The 20225-nt window shown below is 40.7% G+C and overlaps 2 protein-coding genes across 2 annotated transcripts in view; one reads left to right on the top strand and one right to left on the bottom strand.

The window, feature by feature from the left end:
• Positions 1–1204: 1204 nt before the first annotated feature.
• On the bottom strand, positions 1205–6744 carry pgm3 (phosphoglucomutase 3). Its single transcript, XM_063495462.1, has 13 exons — positions 6571–6744; positions 4396–4604; positions 4110–4294; positions 3940–4007; positions 3618–3751; positions 3277–3472; positions 3037–3194; positions 2849–2932; positions 2662–2760; positions 2418–2537; positions 2211–2333; positions 1780–1953; positions 1205–1656 (listed from the first exon to the last, which is right to left on the bottom strand). Exons 2-13 carry the CDS (start codon positions 4600–4602, stop codon positions 1567–1569), a joined length of 1638 nt encoding a protein of 545 aa, XP_063351532.1. The 5' UTR covers positions 4603–4604; positions 6571–6744; the 3' UTR covers positions 1205–1566.
• Positions 6745–8813: 2069 nt separating this feature from the next.
• snap91b (synaptosome associated protein 91b) overlaps positions 8814–20225 on the top strand; it is a 28876-nt gene continuing 17464 nt past the window's right edge. The window contains exons 1-3 of the mRNA XM_063496114.1: positions 8814–9470; positions 9589–9866; positions 19925–20067. Of these exons, the coding sequence (XP_063352184.1) occupies positions 9737–9866; positions 19925–20067 (273 nt within the window). The 5' untranslated portion in view covers positions 8814–9470; positions 9589–9736. The remainder of the gene's footprint in view (positions 9471–9588; positions 9867–19924; positions 20068–20225) is intronic.

The following is a 20225-nucleotide window of genomic DNA, read 5'->3' as shown; positions in this document are numbered from 1 at the left end:
ATTGTTGGGCTTCATTTCTGTACTGAACAGTAATTTTAAGATTAGCTAGTAAATAACAATTAGCTAATGTTGTTCATCAGACTAAAGTCATCTCACTTTGGTAATGTTACTATAATATGACCAGTATTAAATTTATTATTATATTAATCATTAGTAATTATTACAGCAGTGAGTTTGAACTCTGTGTCAAATACTGAGCTTCAGTAAAGATTCAATTTGTAGTTATTTATATTTCCTATCACCTTAAATCTTCACTCAAAGACAAGTACCCTTTACAGTGTATATATCAATGTATTATATATAAGAGACAAATATTGTTCTTTTAATATGTTGGCATTACTAAATTTGTCTGAATGTTTACATATATGTGTAAACTGTTTCTGATAAAATGAAGAGTACACTGATACCATGTCACTGCTTTAAGTCATACAGAATAGATATCAGAGCCTTAAACAGGCTGACTTCTGCTAAATGGGTCAAACTGGGCAGAAAGTATACAAACACATAACATCCCTATAAAATATGATGTAACACTATAGATCAACTTACCTCAAAATATATAAAGCATATAAACAATTACAGCAATATGATGCAACAAACACAGCAGTGCTACTAATCCAAAATACTCAAAGCTTCATAGAACTGAAAAAAACAAACATTTATTTTTAGGTACATTCTGCTACTGATACATACTTTAGGTTTCTGAATAGTAAGCTTGTTACTGCCTTTCATAGTGTTTTACTTGAAGGCCCTGAGTACTTACTCCCACTTTGAAAACACTTGAATGATAAAATTATTTTAACATTACCTAATAAGACTGATTCAGAACAGACCATTAGTTATTTTAAACTTTTCTGTTAGTCCTTCACACAGAGGGAACACTGTCAGCTGGTGCCGACTCTTCCTCAGACACTGCTGAGTTTGTCCTGGTGGATCATCAGGGGTGCAAAGTCTCACAGATCATCTGCAGCAGTGGGTCCCTCAGTCTGTCCTCACTCTGGACACTTACAGTTGTCACACATGGAAATCAAATGTGTGATAAGCTGTATGTATTTATAAGTTACAAGTGTAACTTATAAATACATGTTCATACTTTTATTATCCGGAATGTTGCAAACATAGTTGTGGTTTTCATTTCAATCATAGAATTCTATCAGTGTTACTTCACTGTAATTAAAAAAACTCCACTCTCCTCTTTTTCCATTATTTAATTCCAATAAAAGCAGCAAAGCCGATTCAACAGTCATTATGTAAACTTACACGATTTAATGAAAATTAAGGGAATTATTTAAAATAACTGTTCACAAATATCTGGGACCAAGTGAAATGACAACCCTCATTAAACCAGTTGTTTGACTGTTTAAATTTTATGTATACACACACAATTCCCCCAACCTTTATTAATTCCCCTGATGTGTACCCCATCATCAGAGAGACCGAAATACGAAGAAAATAAGGACAATATAAAATCATTTGGTATCACCTGACTTAAAAATAAAATAAAATAATGATCAGCAATTCTGTAATTCTGATTGATCAATATGGTGTGTTTGTGTGATTGTGGTTCTAATGCAATGGTTTGGGTTCATCCCCAACTCCTCCAGCAAGGCGATACACTGCAAGGCTGACTTCATGTGCCAGGGCGTCAGCACTCTCCTGAAACAACACAGAGAGCCAGAGTATTATTCACAAAACCATTCCCTTCCAGATATTTTTTAACCTCAGTAACACTGGCATGAGAATCAATAACAGAGAAAGCTTGGAAAATAGATTTCTCACCTGCGTGTCTGCCTCTGCGTATACTCTCACCACATCCTCGGTGCCGGAGGGCCTCACGAAGGAGCGAGCCTGTCTGTACTTCTTCACTAAATTGTCGATGGCCTCCTGCAGGCCTGCTGGGGTCACCGCCCGCCTCTCTGCATCTGTTGTGTCTATCACCCTGCGGTCCGCCACCTACACAAAAAAAGAAAAAGAAAAAAGATCACCCTCAGGAGCCACTATCTCTAACTGGCTTGAAGTAGACACAGACACTCTACTATGTGCAGGGTTATAGTAGACAAACGTTTATCTAACAAAATAAAAGCCTCCTCAGTTTGGTTTCGGCACTGCTGTATCATACTATGGAATAAATTAAATGTAAAGTGCGTATTTCTTTCTATCAGTCACACTTTATATCCTGGATATAATACATAACTATACAATATGAGCACCTTGACTTTAAGTTGCCTATTTGGCAGGTCGGTATAGATGGTGTCCCACTGCTGGATAGTCATTCCTTTGATGGCCAGTATGGCTTCAATCAGCAGCATGTCAGAAATGGCATCTCCTACAGTCTTTAAAAGAAAATATCGAGGTTAAAAACAGAGCTCCGTTGTCTGCATGAGCTCAGTTCAACATTGATGTCAGCGTGAGCGTGCCTGGTTGATGACGTTGATCGTGTTTCGCAGCAGGAGAGCTGCTTTCTTCCTCTCGTCGTTGACGTTTGTGTCCTCAGCCAGCTGCTGGATTTTCTCTTCAGCTGCCTTGCTGAACAACACCTGATCCAAACACGAACAAACACAGGACAACACATTACTTCTGATTTTTGGAAACATTGAGACAGGTTAGCCTTACAGGTGATTTTCAGTGCATTTAAAGATGTGTGCATATGTGTGTACTCACTGTTCCGTGGCCATTGGCCTCAAAGTACACACCGACATCAAACTCCTGGGCTACATGGTGAAGATGCTTCACTCCAGTCTTCGTACACCTCACTAAGACCTAAGTGGCAAATAAATCTGTGAGAACCATCCTCTCCATATAAATACTAAATAAAACACCTGAATTCTCTGTGGAATTTTTTTGTCACCTTCATTGTGTTCTCCAGATAGTGTGTTGAACTTCCATTAGCATAAGCAGTTTGCACTACTGCTATCTTCAAGTCTAGTCCAGCCTGTGCATTCCAAGGGAGAAAAAATACAAAGAACAGCGATTCTTGGTAAGTGCGTGCCTGTATGTCATTTACATGTATTTTTTTTTTTTTTTTTTAGAGTATACCTGTGTGAGCAGCTCTTTGAGAAAAGTGCTGATGAGGGTAGCCATCTTGTCTCCATCCAGCAGGTGAAATGTTCCTTCAGAGTCCGTGTAGTAATAAACTATTCGATCGGCGTCGCCATCAAAGGAACAGCATCGCTCTCCTGGGTTAATCTTAATGCCTTCATGTGAGAATGCAAGACAGGTCTCGCATATTAAAACGATTACAGTACATTCAAGTAATTTAACTGGCCCTATGCGCACCTGTTGGGGGTTTTTGCTGCACCTTCACATAGTCGGCTCCGCACTGGTGGTTCAGCCTTCCTTTGCTGCCATCATTATTAAGAGAAATTTGTAGCTCTTTCTTCAGGTGACTCTCCATCTCACGTACCTTCAGAGCCCCGATGCCATTAGCGCCATCCAGGCAGAGGTGCTTCTGGTCATCCGTACGGTTGGACGTCTAATTGAAAGAAAAAACATGGAGGAGAGAAAGAAAAGAGTAGTTCCTGGATGATTGAATGTATCATAAAACACGTCGACACAAACAAACAAAGAGCGACTGAATGCAAGCGCAAAACAACACACGACACACTTCTGCTTCTTACATTCTTGGTGAGCTGAATGAAAGCTTGGCAGAATTTAGTGTAGTATCCTTCCACTGTGGCCTCTCCATATTTACCCTGTGTGTTTTGACAGCAGACCACGTAGTGAAGCTGAGGGGTGGTCACCAAACCATAGTCTGAAAGGACAGATGGAAAGGATAAAAAGGCAGATAAGGAGCCAGAAGAAGCACCAACAATAAAAGAACAAAAACAAAAAAGCCAAGCAAAGCAGGGAACTAATACATTGCAAAGTATATATTTTAATGCAACCCAGCTGAGGGGCAGCCAATCACAGGAATATCTTTTAGGTATCCACTTCTCTTACCTTTGCTGTGACCACCAAGAGCAGAAACTCCATCCAGTACTGCTTGTGAAAGGCTGGCACTGCTGCTCCTACAGGCAGAGGACATGACTGTAAAGAAGCTATTCTACTCATACACACAGGTTTATATTTGATCAGCTTTTGATTTATTTGTTTGTAGTAAGACTTTATACCTAGTATCTTTTCCCACAAACACATTAGCCTCCTGGCTCATGTTAATGGCCTCCTTTTCTATAATGTTCTTCAGAGCAGTGAGCAAGTCTTCCTGATCTGCATTGGCCAGCTGGGTGGCATGCTCCTCCCAGTCTTGTGTCACCATCTCGCCCATCGGGTCAATGAGCTTCACCCCGTTGTCTTCCTACACAAGTACAGACATGATGAGACAAACAGGAATGGGCTGAAGTTGTCATTTATGATGAAAATGAACCATAGCTATTTACGCTTATGAATCCCTCTAACCTCAGGGTTGTGCGATGCAGTAACCATGACACCGATGGTTGCTTTGGTCTTTTTGGAGCGGAGTGTGGCCAACAGACCCATCCTGAACATGATGTGGTCCAGCTGTTTGGCGTTGGTCCTGAAGCCAGAAGTACCATACTGCAAAACAAGCCCTGCAGGCTTCAGGTGCAAAGCGGACAGCTTTGATACTTCTTGAAATTGGGCCATTGCTGAAACACATCAGAAAAGCATGAGTAGCAGAGAAAGTGTTAAGGTCTTCCTTAAAAGCCCCACCATGTTAACCTTACTTGAATTATAACATGTACAGTTATTATTATGCAATAAAAGCAGGGGATTCAAGCTACCGATGCATACCATAACACTATAAATTCTTAACAAAAAAAATGATTATCTGTTTATCAACAGATAATTTTTTAAATAAACTCTTTAACAAACAATGGACTATTTAGAGGAGTGCTGAAGTTCCCTAAAACTTCCCTGATATTGTTTTTAAAGAAGGAACACTCGAAAAATGTTCTTTGGAGAATTTTGTACAAGTCTTTGTTATTAAAGAGCGTTTCCTTTGAAGTTTGTCTTTAAAGTTTTATGATGGTTAAATAAAGGTTTTACAAAACAAACCCTCAGAGAACATTTCTAAAAAAAAAAATTGCAAACACTAAATTTGTAGGAAACATTCTACGCATCTTCTCTCAAGACTCTTTTTCATAAAGTCCTAAAGGGAATCTTCAGGGTGTGCTCCCTCTAAACAATAGTTTTCACAAAATAATTTCTGGGTAACTCCTCAGGTAGTGTTCCCTGGAGGTTCCTGAAGCCTCTCTGAAGGTTTCAGAGAATTACATTTTTCGGGGAACGTTTACTAAAAAGGTTCTTCACATTTTTTTGTGAAGAAAAAAAGAATCCCTTTTACAGAAGTTTGCACTGCCACATTAGTAAATCCAGCATACACTTTAGCTGTATTAAACAGAACTATTAAACCAAATTCAATGGAGTAATAAAGAACATCTTATTCAGAAAAGCAATGTTGTAAAATCGGTAGAAACGAGAGGTATGAATGGCATCGAGTTTGAAGTAACTAATGTACTAAGTACTATGTTAAAATGGTTGGAGCATTTGTAAAAAATTTACATTATGGTTTAGTATCCTGGCATATCTTTTACAAAAAGCTGGAGGAATAACAATAATGTTGATGTAATTAAAAGTTAGTTAAGTTTCAAGTTATCTGATTATCACGCTGTTAATTAAGTTACATAGACAGTGTTCATTAATGGTTGTTGTAGAAAAAAATAAAAGCATTTCCTGTATTAGAATATGATATGATTAAGTTTCGGGTTTCTATAAAGAACCAAGGTGGAATTTCTGTGTGTAAACCTTTTGATTATTGGAAAGTTTTATATTTATAAGTGTGATTTTTGTTTATTCCAAGTTTTTCTGCATTTAAAAATTATGCAATTTATCTTCAGTGTATAAAAAGATTGGAAAAGAGGAATGCTTTAAAACAGAAATACTTGGAATGAGTCCCAGCAAAATGAATTAAGTTAATTTAAGGTACTTCATTTATTTGTTTATATTCTGTTTTTCTTTGCTGGCTGGAATATTTGATGAACATGCTTGACAGTAATGCCTGTTTGTTTACTTGAAGGCAGTTTAGTAAAAGGATAAATAAATAAATACAATTTTGGCTCTAGCAAAGGTAATACCACCTGTATCTGTTTTTTTTAAATATGTGTGTGTGTCCCAGCTTTACGGTTTGAACATATTTGCAAAACAAGCCTAGTAAGCCATGAAGGTCATTACTATAAATAATGGTTCGCTAATCGTAATTGGGGTAAAGTGTTTTAATTAGTCGTGATTTTGATTTGAGGTCACATGCCCAAGCACTTGTCTCGAAAAGCTTACTTTATTAAAATGCTGTTTATCATATTTAACCATATTTAATAGGCTATAAACACGGCGACTGGACTGAACACTGACAGCACTTAATGAGGGCAAAGTATAAAGCTCAATAAAATGAAGCACAACAAATGAATGGCAAACAAAGTTACTTGCTTCTCCCAAGTAAAATAAGTTACAGAAAATCGTCTCAAGCCCCATAAACCAAGAGACTACAATAAACGCGTTGTGTTTAAACCAAAGCTTGCGCTGTGCAGCAGATTCGCTTGATTTTAATTTACTTACTGTTGTGTTTTCTGAAGTATCTCCACTACAGTGCAGTCAGTGAAAAGCTTCCTGGATCTAGGTTCCTCCTTCTCACGGGCGACGTGGCTTCATTTCCGCGTACGTCACGTGTTGCGAATACACAGCGCATGCTCAGTCAGAGTCGAGCGTTTTTTTAGTTTTTTCTTTTTTTATACTTTACTGTCGGTACATTTTATTTTCCTAATTATCGTATTTTTTTAGCTCATTTTCACAATGAGAAAGAAAACAAAAACAAAAGTAAAACAACACAGAAGTAAAACAAAATTAAAATACACAAGTGACACAACTGAGGATCCCGAGCTCTGCAGAGCACGGGATCGTGACGTCGCCGACGTCATGCATTATAGTGCCCTGACTGGGCACTTCCCGTACACTTCATGTCAGACATGTCTGGGTACAGGCTGCAGGGCAAAGCGAAATCTTTATTCCTTTGTTTCTGGAAAGCCAGCTTTTGAAATGCGACAATGAAATCTGGGTACGATTTTACACCTCAGACACACAGAAGTCACTGCGACTCCCTCTGACTGGCATCACCACAAACCCTTCCACTTGCTGCTGCACCAAAACATGAAGTGTTGTAATGAAACACTGTACCATAATAAAATACATGAAAAACAATTTCACGTATGAGTTACTTTCATTCTGAAAGATTCACTGTACAGTTTAGTGTAACTATAGTGTAGAAACGTAAGGACATTATGACACTGCAATATTAAAATTCCAAGTAAAACCTTTTGCCTAATAAAGGTGTATGTGGTGCTATAAGATGTAAAATTATAAACTGGAAAAGAAAAGAAATATGTAAACCTGCAGCATTAAAAATACCAAGTAAAAAGAAACTGTGCAGGGCCAAAGATCCAAAAAATGTTTTTTTTGCATGAATCACAGAGCCAAGCCTCATTGGTTGCCTGACTGAGTCCCACAAATGTTTTGTTGAGAAAATGTTGCATTCTGTGTTGAACTTATAGTAAAGAATGCACTTGAAATGGTTTGGTCTGTAAGAAAGGGGAAAGAGTTGCTGAACTAATAAAGTTTAGCCTATATGAACGCAGGAAGAAAATGTCAACTGTGTGAGTTAAAAATTTCAAGAATCTAGACTTTATTGTCATTATGCAAGCATAACAAAATGAAGGCAATACTTCTTCACACAGTGCAAAAAAACTTAGATAAGCTAAGTATACTGACATAAATATGAATATACACAATATATAATAATTTATGACATGCGTTAAAATGTATAGTTTGAATAAGTGTGTATATGTCTACTCATATAAAACCATTTCAGGTGACGACCCCATGATGCTCATTAAGAGAATGCCAAGAGTGTGCAAAGCAGTAATCAAAGCAAAGAGTGGCTATTTTGAAGATCTAAAACATGTTTTGAGTTATTTCACACTTTTTTGTTTCTGCATAATTCCGTATGCTTTAAGTGAAAATCTACACTGTAATAGTCATCAAAATAAAGCAAAACCATTAAATAATTAGGTGTGTCCAAACCTTTTACTCGTATTATATTTAAATATATGTATGTATGTAGTTTCACACTTACTGATCACTAATTTTGCAGTAAGTCACCATGGCAGTTTAGCCTGGCAAGAAGTGAATCCAGGGTCAACCTTGAAGTTACCTGGATAAGACCAAATCTGGCTACAGACTGGTGTCCATCTTTTTAATAATTATCTTGTTAATAATTAAATTAAAAAAAACCTAGCCTAAATAACAAGAACACAAACAAGATTCACAATATCAGATAAGCCAATGGCTCATAATAGCAGCATAAATGATTATATAATGTCTATCTTTACTTTGGTTTTACGTGAACAACATGGCCGGGTCTACCCAGAATGCATCGTGATTATCGAGCTCTCTGGCAGAGTTGAGCTACAAGCAAATACGCTAACTCACCATATGCCACACATCCCCAGTATCATCTGCTCTGAATACAAAATACGTGATGTTCCCAAATACAAAACAAAAAAAAAAATATTGTGATAGTAGTTTTTTGTGGTTTAACATGTGATTAAAAATACCTCTGCCGATCACATATTTAAAAGGAGCCTGCTTAGACCAGGAATTGTTTCACCTTCATCATCTGTCACTCCGCGTGATCTACGAGCAGCCCCGGTGTGATACAGCCCACATGCAGCAGCTAGTATGCCACCATGACGCTGGTGTATTAACCCTTTGGCGCAAATTGATAGCGATTTCTGTACTGTGACCCCCCATGCCCACACCCCTTTAAGAGACGTGGTGATGCGACGTGTGTCACCCAACCCTGTCCGAGAAGCTGCTGAGAGGAGGAGAGTCTGGATGGACTTGTAGACAGGTCAAATAAATAAACAAACCACAGGGGGAAGGGGAAAAGGAAATTCCCTCCTCGCTTTTCCTGTTCCCGAGCCTCTTGCGCTGCGCAGTGTTGGCGACGGGAAGCGGTGCGCAATTTTCTATCGCTCTGAGGAAAGGACCACAGCCTGAAACGGCATTTCCGAGCCGAGACTGACGGATCAAAGAGGACAGAAAAGCCGCAATCTGACGACCTGCTTTGCACTGCGGGTTCTTCATTTATTCAAAAGCTTTTTTTTTTAATGCAACGACGAAGCGAGGAAAGGGGGCCAAAACCGGCGTTCCCCTCCAACAGGGATATTTGACCGACCTATGCAGCGCTGATTTATATACCTTATTTTTCAGAAACACTGTTCTACGATTAGACGAGTCTATTCCATTGCTGGCTTATTAAAAAAATAATAATTTCACCGGGTTGAGAAAGTAGCTTTCGTCGCCAGCTTGTTACATAACCGAGTGGCTTTAGCTCTCCAAGGTGCTGAACTGAACGCTCGGAGCCTATAACAGGACGAGCCGCCGGGAATTCACAACCTTGCGTAAGTCTACTCATGCCACGGCGAATATTAACAACGTGACCACACGATTTACTGCGAAAATAATATTTATCCAGCTCATTTTCTCTGCTTTTTTCCCCACCCCCCTCCCACACATAAGGTCGCAGGCCTATATCATCTAGGAGAGGGACGCACTCATCTCACTGAACCGCAGGGAAGAAGCTGGGTTGTATTCGTATTTTTCCCCCCTCCCCCTCACCGTCCTGTGGTGAAAAAATTCCTGAGGAGGTCGAAACAACTAGGAGAAAATGTCGGGGCAAACGCTCACGGATCGCATTGCCGCTGCGCAGTACCAGCTAACGGGATCGGATATGGCCCGGGCTGTCTGCAAAGCCACCACTCACGAAGTGATGGCGCCCAAGAAAAAGCACCTGGAATGTAAGTGTGGCCCTCATCCTCACTGCACTGACTGTAGCTTTATAGGTCCTAGGCCTTACTTATTACACAGCCACACACGCAGACCATGCCAGCATTATGGGCTTGTTCGTTCCGTTTACTTAAATGGGTGTGCTGCAGGATATAGTAGCCATGGTGATGACCCCCTCTGTTGACCCTTTGTGTCCAGCGAAGATGGTGGACACTCAGGGAGAAAGAAGGAGAGATTGGGAAGGAGAAACATGTAATATTTTAAGGTAGTTTGACAGACCCATTTAGGTTCCCCTCCCTGTGCTGTTTCAAGGCCACTTTCTTTTACTCCATGCTGAAACCGACTGTAACCGAGGTGGTGGCAGGCTACAGGAACCTGTGCACTAACTGGGTTAGAGTGGAGCCATTTAAGACCAATAAAGTCACAGCTGAATTAAATTACAAACCTCACAGCTTCATTGACACATCTACAGATGACAGCGGGAGCCACCTCCACAAATCATCATTACCACAAACACTGAGTCAGCCCAAAGCAGTGGCACTGCTCTGGATAGTTTGATTGGCTCTTTTTCTTGTATGTCTGCCTGTGTATTTTCCAAGGGTGTGTGTGTGTGTGTGTGTGTGTGTGTGTGTGTGTGTGTGTGTGTGTGTGTGGTCAGGTCTAGTCTGGTCCTGTGTCTTCTGCTAGGACTTTATATCTTGTGATCCACTCCCCTGCTGAATAATTTAAAAATCAGCCAATGGCTGTCTTGCATAATTTACAAAGCCAAAGGTGACAAAGCCAAAGCTAGACTACACCAGAGAGCATTGTTTCCTCATTCTCTGCTGCTCCATGTGATAGTTTCAGTGTTTCTAGCTTTCAGTGGTGCAGATTTGGACATGTGCATGTGTGGACGTGTTGGGAAAACTTTTATCGGCACTGCTTGTAGCCTTTTTGTATAAGGACATAAAACTGCTGCAGACATGTAGAGATTTCTCTATATATTTTCATTTAGTAAGCTATAACATAAACATGTGTCTTTTATTTCCATAATCAAATAGGTTATACTGGGTCTATTTCTAGGGCAATTCAACAGGGCAGTTCAACAGACTTCTGTTATGTAGGCCACTGTGCCTCTGCTGCAGTCTTGGCTGGAGGAAATTCCTCACCTCAAAACAGTAAAACACATTTTCACTATGAAGACCTATGAAGAACCACACACAGCAAAAAAATCTAATAAACAACTAAAGACTCACTAGGGTAATTTTTAATGATCAAAACATATCTAATTAGTTAGCGTTCAGTGTTTTTGATTAATAATATTCAATATATTATGCAACTACAGGTTTTAGTTATTGCTTGGTGATTATTAGGGTTATTCGACCCTTGGGCTTGACATGCATGTGTAGCGGTGGTTGTGCAGTGCAGTTGCCAAGGGAACAGATTAATAGTGTCAGGGGGCAGTGTAATGACAGAAGGGGACTCTAAGAAGAAAGAGTGGAAATGACAGGCCTGTCATCACTAGACTGCAGAGGAAATCACAATGGATGTGTAGCTATTAAACTGAGACATTTGTTATGGTCTTTCAGTACAGTTAACTGTCTGACCTTTTATAGTGACACGGTCCACTTTTATGAGAACAAATTACTGATTTGATTGTCTTTAGCACCATCATAAGTAGCCTTAGAAGAAGCAGGTCTGTAAATGTGGATTAGTAAGAACATACAGGTGCCTTTCCACCCATAAATAAACTACAAACTGAAAGCTCAAAAAGTTATACTTTTTATGTGCTTTTCCTTTGGAGCAAAAATCACCTTGTCTTTTGACTTAGATGTCTGTGTTTGCTTTTATTATGAAACGGGCTGGGGTTAAATGACACACTGCATTGAATTTTGTATTTCTGGTTTGTCTAGTCATGCATGGTTACGGCAAACATAGTGAAAGAGACAATGGAGGGCATGTACAGAGTTAATGTATCCACGCAAGGTCAATGAAAGAGTAGCATTTTCTCATCACAACAGGCACTGATTGTCAGTTTTTTAAAGGTCAAATTGGTATAAAAGTTGCTGTTATGAAGAGTGTCCCAGTGTTCTTACCTGATCTAGAACTATGTCACACAAGCTTTAGATTATTCAGTCAATAGTTTAGTACCTGAGTCAGCCTGGCTCTTTCCAGATGTAGAACACGTGCCCACCGGCATCTATAAACTTCACAAACTAACATTTTACATCTCCTCGATTTAAAGATGCAATTCGTAAGTGGAAGGGGTTGCTAGATAAATGATATGACCTCACTTATATGCTGTGTGGGCCAGTCCTTGGTATTGCCTATTGTCAGTGACTCTGGGAGGGGGCATCTAAAGCATGTGTGAGGAAGTATAAATGCAGGAAGAAACCAAACTGCTAAGACGTCAGACATCATTGAGTTTATGTTTCTTTCACTGACTGTCTTTCATTCAACATGATTAAAAAGAGTAAAGAATCACAGACTGTAAAAAAAAAAAAAAATCCTCTCTGGGCAACATTGCTACTCCGTCACCTGGTGCTAGCTAATTAGCATGCTAACTTAAGCAGACAGTACAATATACTAACTTACATATTTGACAACTTCAACATACTGTAATGTCCTATTTTTTAATTATTCACACTCTGTTTAGTTATATTAAGTTTCTAAACAGTGTTTTAAAGAAACACTGTACATATTGAAAGTGGAATATTGCTATTTTCAGATTGCAGAGTGACATGGAAGAGGCTTTATGGTGTAGTGGATTACACATTTGCCTAACAAGTGAAAGATCCCTGGTTTGATGCAGACCCAAAGGGAAGAGACACGACTTCCTTTTGGGTCTGCATCTGCATAAAAAAATCTGCCAACTCAAACATATGGAGCTACTTGCTGTAGTGACCTTTTGTGAATAAGGGAGCAGCCAAAAGTAGCTAAAGTATCATGGAAGCACTAACTTCCTAATTTCCTGTTGTCGGCGTGAGATGAATTTATTACCTTTACAGATTCTGGTTGGCTAATTTTGATGTATTTAGATAAAGCAAGGCTAGAAAGTTTTCCCCTGTTTTGAGAACTTATGCTAACCTGTGCTAACCATCGAATATCTTTATCCATGCACTGTATTTCACATATAAACACTAGAGTACTGGTAGAATAGAATAAAATAGAATAATCCTTTAATTGTCCCACAAGGGGAAATTTGGGTGTAACAGCAGCAAGAAAGACACATATACAAACAAACAGTACACAAGACACAGAACAGAAACATATACAATTTTTACATATTTACATCAAGGACAATGGTTACCAAAAACAGAGTACTGTACCGTTATTAAATTAAATAAAATTTAATACAGATAAGAGGCAAACCCTGGTTATAGTGTGAATCGGTTGATAAAATAGTTCCAAGTTACAGCGCTGATGTAAACATCTATGTTTGTTGGGAGCAGTTCTGATTGTACAGTCTGACAGCTGCAGGGAGGAAGGACCTGCGGAAACGCTCCTTCATGCATCGAGGATGCAGCAGTTTGGCCAGAGTCCTTCTGTCTCCCACCACCTGGACTGGGTCCAGGGTGCATCCCAGAACAGAGCTGGCCTTCCTGATGAGTTTATCCAACCTCTTCCTCTCAGCTGCCGATAAACTACTGCTCCAACATACAACACTGTAAAAAAATGACAGATGCCACCACAGAGTCATAGAAGGTCTTTAAAAGCGCTCCCTGGACTCCAAATGACCTCAGCCGTCTCAGCAGGTAGAGTCTGCTCTGACCCTTCCTGTAAAGAATATCAGTGTTGTGGCTCCAGTCTAGCTTATTATTCAGGTGAACACCCAGGTACCTATACGAGTCCACTATCTCAATGTCCACTCCCTGGATGTTCACCGGTGTCAGTGTGGTGGGTCTGCGTCTCCGGAAATCCACCACCAACTCCTTGGTTTTCCTGGCATTGATCAGCAGGTGGTTCTGCTGGCACCAGTCCACAAAGTCCAGTCCACTGTCTGTACTCTGAGTCATCCTCACCTGTGATGAGGCCGACTATGGCAGAGTCGTCAGAGAACTTCAGTAGGTGGCAGCGTGGGGAGTTGATGGAGAAGTCTGAAGTGTAGAGGGTGAAGAGGAACGGTGCCAGCACAATTCCCTGTGGGGCCCCTGTACTGCAGACAAGCGTATCAGAGACACAGCCCTGTGACCTCACATACTGTGGGCGTTCTGTGAGGTAGTCCAGTATCCACTGGGACATGTGGTGGTCCACTCCCGATAGCTCCAGCTTGTCTCTCAGAAGTCATGGCTGGATGGTGTTGAAAGCACTGGAGAAATCGAAGAACATGATCCTCACAGTGCTTCCAGGTTTCTCCAGGTGAGTCAGAGCTCGGTGCAGGAGGTAGATGATGGTGTCCTCCACCCCGATGCCAGGCTGGTAAGCAAACTGCAGCGGATCCAATGAAGACCTCACCAGGGGGCGCAGATGGTTTAGAACCAACCTCTCGAGGGTCTTCATCAGATGTGATGTCAGGGCTACCAGCCTGTAGCTGCTGAGGTCCTTGGGATGGGAGGTCTTTGGTACCGGTACCGGTGAAGACTCTCTTCTTCTCCTTGAGGAGAGCCTTTATTTCAGGATTTATCCATGGCTTGTTGTTAGAAAAACACCGTACCTTTATGATGGGTACGGTGTTGTCCACACAGAAGTTCATGTAATCCGTAATGCAGTCTGTGATGTTGTTGAGGTCATCCTCCAAAGGGCTGCAGAGGTTGTCCCATACAGTAGAATGGAAACAGTCCCCCAGGGCCTCTTCAGTCTCTGCCAACCATTTCCTAACCGTGCATTTCACAACTGGTTCTCTGTGTACTAAAGGTTTATACACAGGCTGGATATGAACCAGGTTGTGTTCTTTCATCTGCCTCCTTGGTGTTAGCATACAATAAGTCCAATGTTTTATTGTCTCTGGTGTGGTAGATGACATACTGGGTGAAGGCGGGGACAGTGGAGGACGGGGAGATGTGATTAAAGTCCCCAGAGATCAGGAAAAGGGCCTGAGGATGCTGTGTTTGGAGTCTGCTGGTTGCAGTGTGCATGATCTCACAGGCTGCTGCAGTGTTAGCAGAGGGCGGGAAATACACAGCTATCATAATGACGTGTGTAAACTCTCGCGGTAAATAGTACGGTCTCATGCTAACCGCTAGCAGCTCAATGTCCTTACAGCCTAGCGTCTCTTTGATAGATAAATGCCCAGAGTTACACCATCTATCGTTCACAAACACAGCCAAACCCCCTCCTCTCTTCTTACCACTCTCCGTTGTTCTGTCTGCCCGGATCAGATGGAAACCATCTATGTTTATGTGTGAGTCCAGAGTTAGCGCGGTTAGCCACGACTCTGTGAAGCACATCGTGCTGCATTCCCTGTAGCTCCTCTGATGTCGGGTTAGAGTCGCCAGTTCATCCACTTTTTTGGGGAGCGATCTCACGTTCCCCATAATAACAGATGGAATCGCTGGCCGGTACCTCCTAACCTTACTGCGACGCCCGATCCCGGCCTGAGTGCCGCGTCTCTTCCTCCTCATCTCGCGGGGGATGTTGGCTCACTTGGAGGTAGGCAGAACAGCGGAGGCCCCGAGGGCTAACAGCTGATCCCTGCTGTAAACAATGGGCGGTCAGACCAGATCTCCGGACACAGATGCCGTAAAAAATGTGATAAAAAACACGATTGTCCATAAAATTCTGAGCTCCATTGTGGAGTAGTACAGTCCTCGATAAAAAAAAAAAACAAGAACAAGAAACACAATAACAACAAAAAAAGAGAAAAAAGGACTCGGTCAGGTCGGAGCTGCTGATACTGGCTGCCAGCTCGGAACGGCGCCGGAATCCATGGTACCTTCTGTCAGCAAGTTAGATGTTTCCCAAAATGTTAGCTGATTAAAACATTCTGCTAAGTGGTGCAGTGAGGTCCCACATGAGATAATGGTCACATTAAAAGCTCCTTATTTTGCTTTTATTTACCATAGAGATGGTAATGTTTAGCTAGCTGTATATGCTAGGTCTGAAATTTATGTGTTATATATTTCCAATGAACAACCGCCTATAGTATTATTGATAGCATTATAAATCTACACATGTAGCACAGCAAGCAGATGTGTTCTGCTCACCATTATCTATAATAGTCGGGCTGGTGCACGATTTTGTTGTGTAACTGTAAAACTCATTCCTCAGTCTCAGACTAAGATGTAGGGTAGAAAACGCACACCGAGACACTGTGGTGCAGAGACATACACAGTGTGAGGCCTCGCAGTTCATTCTTAGAACTCGTGGATTACCGTAAGAGTCTTTATTTAGCTCAGCCAATCCTCATTATGCACACATAGGCACACCAGTTGTATGTCAGTGTGTGTTTGTTTCGGGTTATGGTACCACAACACAGCAGCATGGATTACAACCCGTGATATGGCTAATATGGCAACATAGCTAACATCCATAAACGGATGAGATTATGTATGTAAATTGATATTTATTATGAGCTGGACATCTGAGAAAATGGCTCTTGGTTAGCGCTGTGTTCATGCTGCTAATAGAAATCTAAACTTGTAGCTGTGCCAGTGACATGATAATGTTATATAATCAAATCTCAGCCATTGTGGATCCTGACTCTGTTTGTGTGTGTTTGAAAAAGCTTCAGGACAATCTTTAACAAAACATAGAGTATATTCAAATATGGGAGGGGGATGATTGGTTGAAATGATAAAAAATGAGAGAAGATTTGCTTTAACATAGACTAAATGACACTAAAGTGAGAAAATGGAGACTAAATCATATCTAAACATGTACAGTGGAAGGACTGACGTCACCCCAGCCTTCATTAAAAACATCAGACATCTTTGGAGCAGCTGAAGTGTCGCTGTTACCATCTGGTGAAGCTGTACAGATGGACTGGGGCGTAATTAGTTCAACAAAGATCAAAGGAAGAGCTGTGATCATCACTGTGAACCAGCTAAAACACATTCATGGAGCACATCCACCTGCTGTTTATTTTCATTTTGTCCGGTTCGTTTTGTGCTAAGATCATCAGTTCCATCAGATCATCAGTGAGACATCCTACAACGCCACAGACAAAAAGCTGATAATGAAGACGTGTTAGGTGATGAGCAGTGTGTAGAACAGGGTGTGTGAGGTGTAGCAACCAACCACAACAGAAAAGAACAAGATCAGTGATTAGTAATAATCTGTTTACAGCACCCCAAGCATTAAAACCCCCAACCCCCCAACCAGCCTGTTGTCTGGACCCTGAGCAGCTTCATTGCTCAAACTCGTATATCGCTTCATTTATTGCACACTCATCTGACTCCCTACTGTTCTCTTCCTTCTTGTCATCCCTTTTCTCATCACCTTGCAGACTTGTGGTCTGGTTTAATTTATAGTTTGCTCTCTACCTATTTGAAACAAGCTCAAGGTCTATTGAATACAATGGCCTTCCACTCCCTCCATTATCACAGATGCCTGCCAATATTTGCTGCATTTCTTACTGTATGGATGCACTCAGTTCTGTCCTTGTTGTTCAGATGCCAATGTCAGCAGGACACAAAACAATGTACAGGCACATTATGCTATGTTTAAGCGAGCAAGAACATATAAAACGAAATGTTCATCTGTTCTACTGCCACAGTGAGCACAACATATACAAAATCTACCAATGGATACATTTCTGTCATGTATTTCAAATGTATTTATGGCCTATTTGAAAACATCTCGAAGTGTTACTTCTTCTGTTTCAACTAAACTTTTTGTGCCTACTTTTCAGCCGCATGCCATATCCCTTCTTTGTTGGAAAGAAAACAAACTGATGCCAAACTCAATCAAAGCATGAACAAAGGAAAAAAGAATAAACAAACTGTTCATTATTCATTGCAGATAGGCATGGCTGATGCAGAACCGTTCACAGTTCATGTCATCATACCATTATTTTAAGCTTGTGAGCAATGCTGACGTACAGTATATGGACAAAAGTATTGGCCCACACCTCTTAATCTTTGAATTTAGGGCTTTCATTCAAGTATATAAAATCAAGTACTAAGTACTTAGCCATGCAGTCTATAAACATTTCTGAAAAAATGGGTTATTCTAAAGAGCTCACTTAAGCATTACAGAAAGTCAGTTTGTGAAATTTCTTCCCACCTAGATATTTCACAATCAACTGTAAGTGGCATTAATGCAAAGTGGAAGCACAGTAACTCAGTCAGTCGAGAACACATAAAGTCACACAGTGGGGTGCTTGAGTGCTGAGGTGCATAGTGTGAAAAAGTCACCAGCGCCCACGGACATTAACATCAGCACAAAAGGTGTGCACTGGGAGCTTCACATCATAAGTGTCCATGGTTGAGCAGTAGCTTCTGTAGGTGTAATGCATGATTAGTGATTATAGCTTTATTAGTTTAAAGCCATGGACAATTCATGTGTCTTTAGTGTCTCTATCTTTATTTCTGCTTATTAGATTTTATTTATTTATTTTTTTACATTTTCAATACAAAAACTCAGTTTTCTTTTGCTATCAGCCGTGGTATGTTAGATATAGAGAATGAAAATCTTGAGTGTTCACAAGAAGAACATGAGTCTGAAATAGATTGAGAAATCACATGAGTCAAACCCTTTCAAAACCCGAATCTTTTGGTTTTTCTCAAAACAGAAAAACTGTGAATCAGTATTTGGGTTACGCCTAGGTTCATCTTATCTGTATCATTACTGTCAAAGTACGTTGTACCTTCTGTTATATTTTTTACTGATGCAATAGTCAGGACTTTTTATTTCTGGAGACTTCTCTGTCTGAGTATCTGAACTGGCAGCCAGGGAGAGATGACAAAGCATAATTCTCTCTCTTTCTCTCTCTGCATTGTCAGCGTGTGTCCCTCCTTATGTGAGTCTGTGTGTGTGTGTGTGTGTGTGCGTGTGTGTGTGTGTGTGTGTGTGTGTGTGTGGGTGGGTGGGTGGCTGGGTTCTTGCACCAACATTTGGTATGTGCATCAGGTCTTTCTCCTGCCTCAATATTTTCATAACTGTCTGGTGCAGCTCTGCAGTGAGCACTTTGCCTCCTCACTTAATCAAAATTTAATCAGAGCAGTTAAATCAGGGCAGAAAATCTTGCAGACATGTGTCTAAGAATAAGTTCACTTCCCTTTTAATAGCATATAATAAGCTATTTAATGAAGGGTGTAGGAAAGTTAGTGAATCAGGAAGCACAGAGGATTAGTAAAGAGGAAGTGGGGGCAGCTATGAAGAGAATAAAGATTGGAAAGGTGTTTGGTCTTCGAGACATTGCTGCAGAAGTATGCAGATGTCTAGGAGCAATGGCAGTGGACTGTTTGACCAGAATGTTTAATACAATTCTGGAGAGTGAGATGAAGCCTGAGGAAAGGAGATGAAGTCTACAGGAACCAATTTTCAAGAACACGGTGATGTGCAGAGCTGTAGTAACTACAGAGTAATAAAACTAATGAGCCATAACATGAGGATTTGGGAAAGAGTTGTTAAAGCTAGATCAAGAAGAGAGGTGATGACCAGTGGGCAGCAGCATGGCTTCATCCAGAGAAAGAGCACTACAGACGTGATATTTGGTTTGAATGGAGAAGATCATAAGGAATTGCAGTGTGTTTTTGTAGATCTAGAGAAAGCACATGATGGGGTACTGTATGAGGAAGTCAGGGATGACAAAGAAGCATGTGAGGGTGGTGCAGGACATGTATGAGGACAGTGAGACAGTAGTGAGGTGTAAGGTAGAAGTGACAGATTGATTCAAGGTGGGGTTGGTTTGCATCAAAGCAGAGAGCCTAGAGAGGTGGAGGCATGCTGTTGAATATGGAGCTGTCAGTTAGGAGGAAAAGAAGAATACCACAGAGAAGACTCTTAGATGTAGTAAAGGAGAGCATGCAGATTCTTGGCATGACAGAAGCGGATGTAAATGATGGGGTGAGATGGAGACAGGCAATCCACTGTAGTTAAAAGAAGAAGATGACGACGACAATAAGCTGTTTAAAGTTATCACAAGGTTAAAGCACTCTGTGAGAGAACCTTTGACAGATGAGGAGAACTCTTTGTTGCTGTGTTGCAGACCTGGTGTCAGCCACCAATACCACCAACGTGAACATCCCTCAGATGGCTGACACACTGTTTGAGCGATCCACCAACGCCAGCTGGGTGGTCGTCTTCAAGGCCCTCGTCACCACACACCACATGTGTGTCTATGGCAATGAGGTTAGTGAACAGTAAATAGACCATTCAACATGTGAAGCAGTTTGGTTTAAGCTTGAATCTCTTCTAATCAGGATAAAAGATAAATAGAAATGCTGAATAGTATATATTATAGTATACTTTAATATAGTAAAGTTTCTTTTCTAATTGCTGACAAAAAC

Source organism: Pelmatolapia mariae, linkage group LG15 (genome assembly GCF_036321145.2).
Source record: "Pelmatolapia mariae isolate MD_Pm_ZW linkage group LG15, Pm_UMD_F_2, whole genome shotgun sequence".
In the NCBI taxonomy this organism is placed as follows: domain Eukaryota; kingdom Metazoa; phylum Chordata; class Actinopteri; order Cichliformes; family Cichlidae; genus Pelmatolapia; species Pelmatolapia mariae.
The sequence above is the reverse complement of the archived record's forward strand: the minus strand, read 5'-3'. Positions and strand labels throughout refer to the sequence as shown.

Bases quoted from the DNA above. Each gene is read 5' to 3' on its own strand.
- pgm3 (XM_063495462.1), bottom strand. From the start codon at position 4,602: ATGGCCCAATTTCAAGAAGTATCAAAGCTGTCCGCTTTGCACCTGAAG. The intron at 2,933-3,036 runs GTATACTCTAAA...TGGAATGCACAG, and splicing joins TCAAAGAGCTGCTCACACAG to GCTGGACTAGACTTGAAGAT. The intron at 1,657-1,779 runs GTGAGAAATCTA...GTGTTGTTTCAG, and splicing joins ACGCAGAGGCAGACACGCAG to GAGAGTGCTGACGCCCTGGC.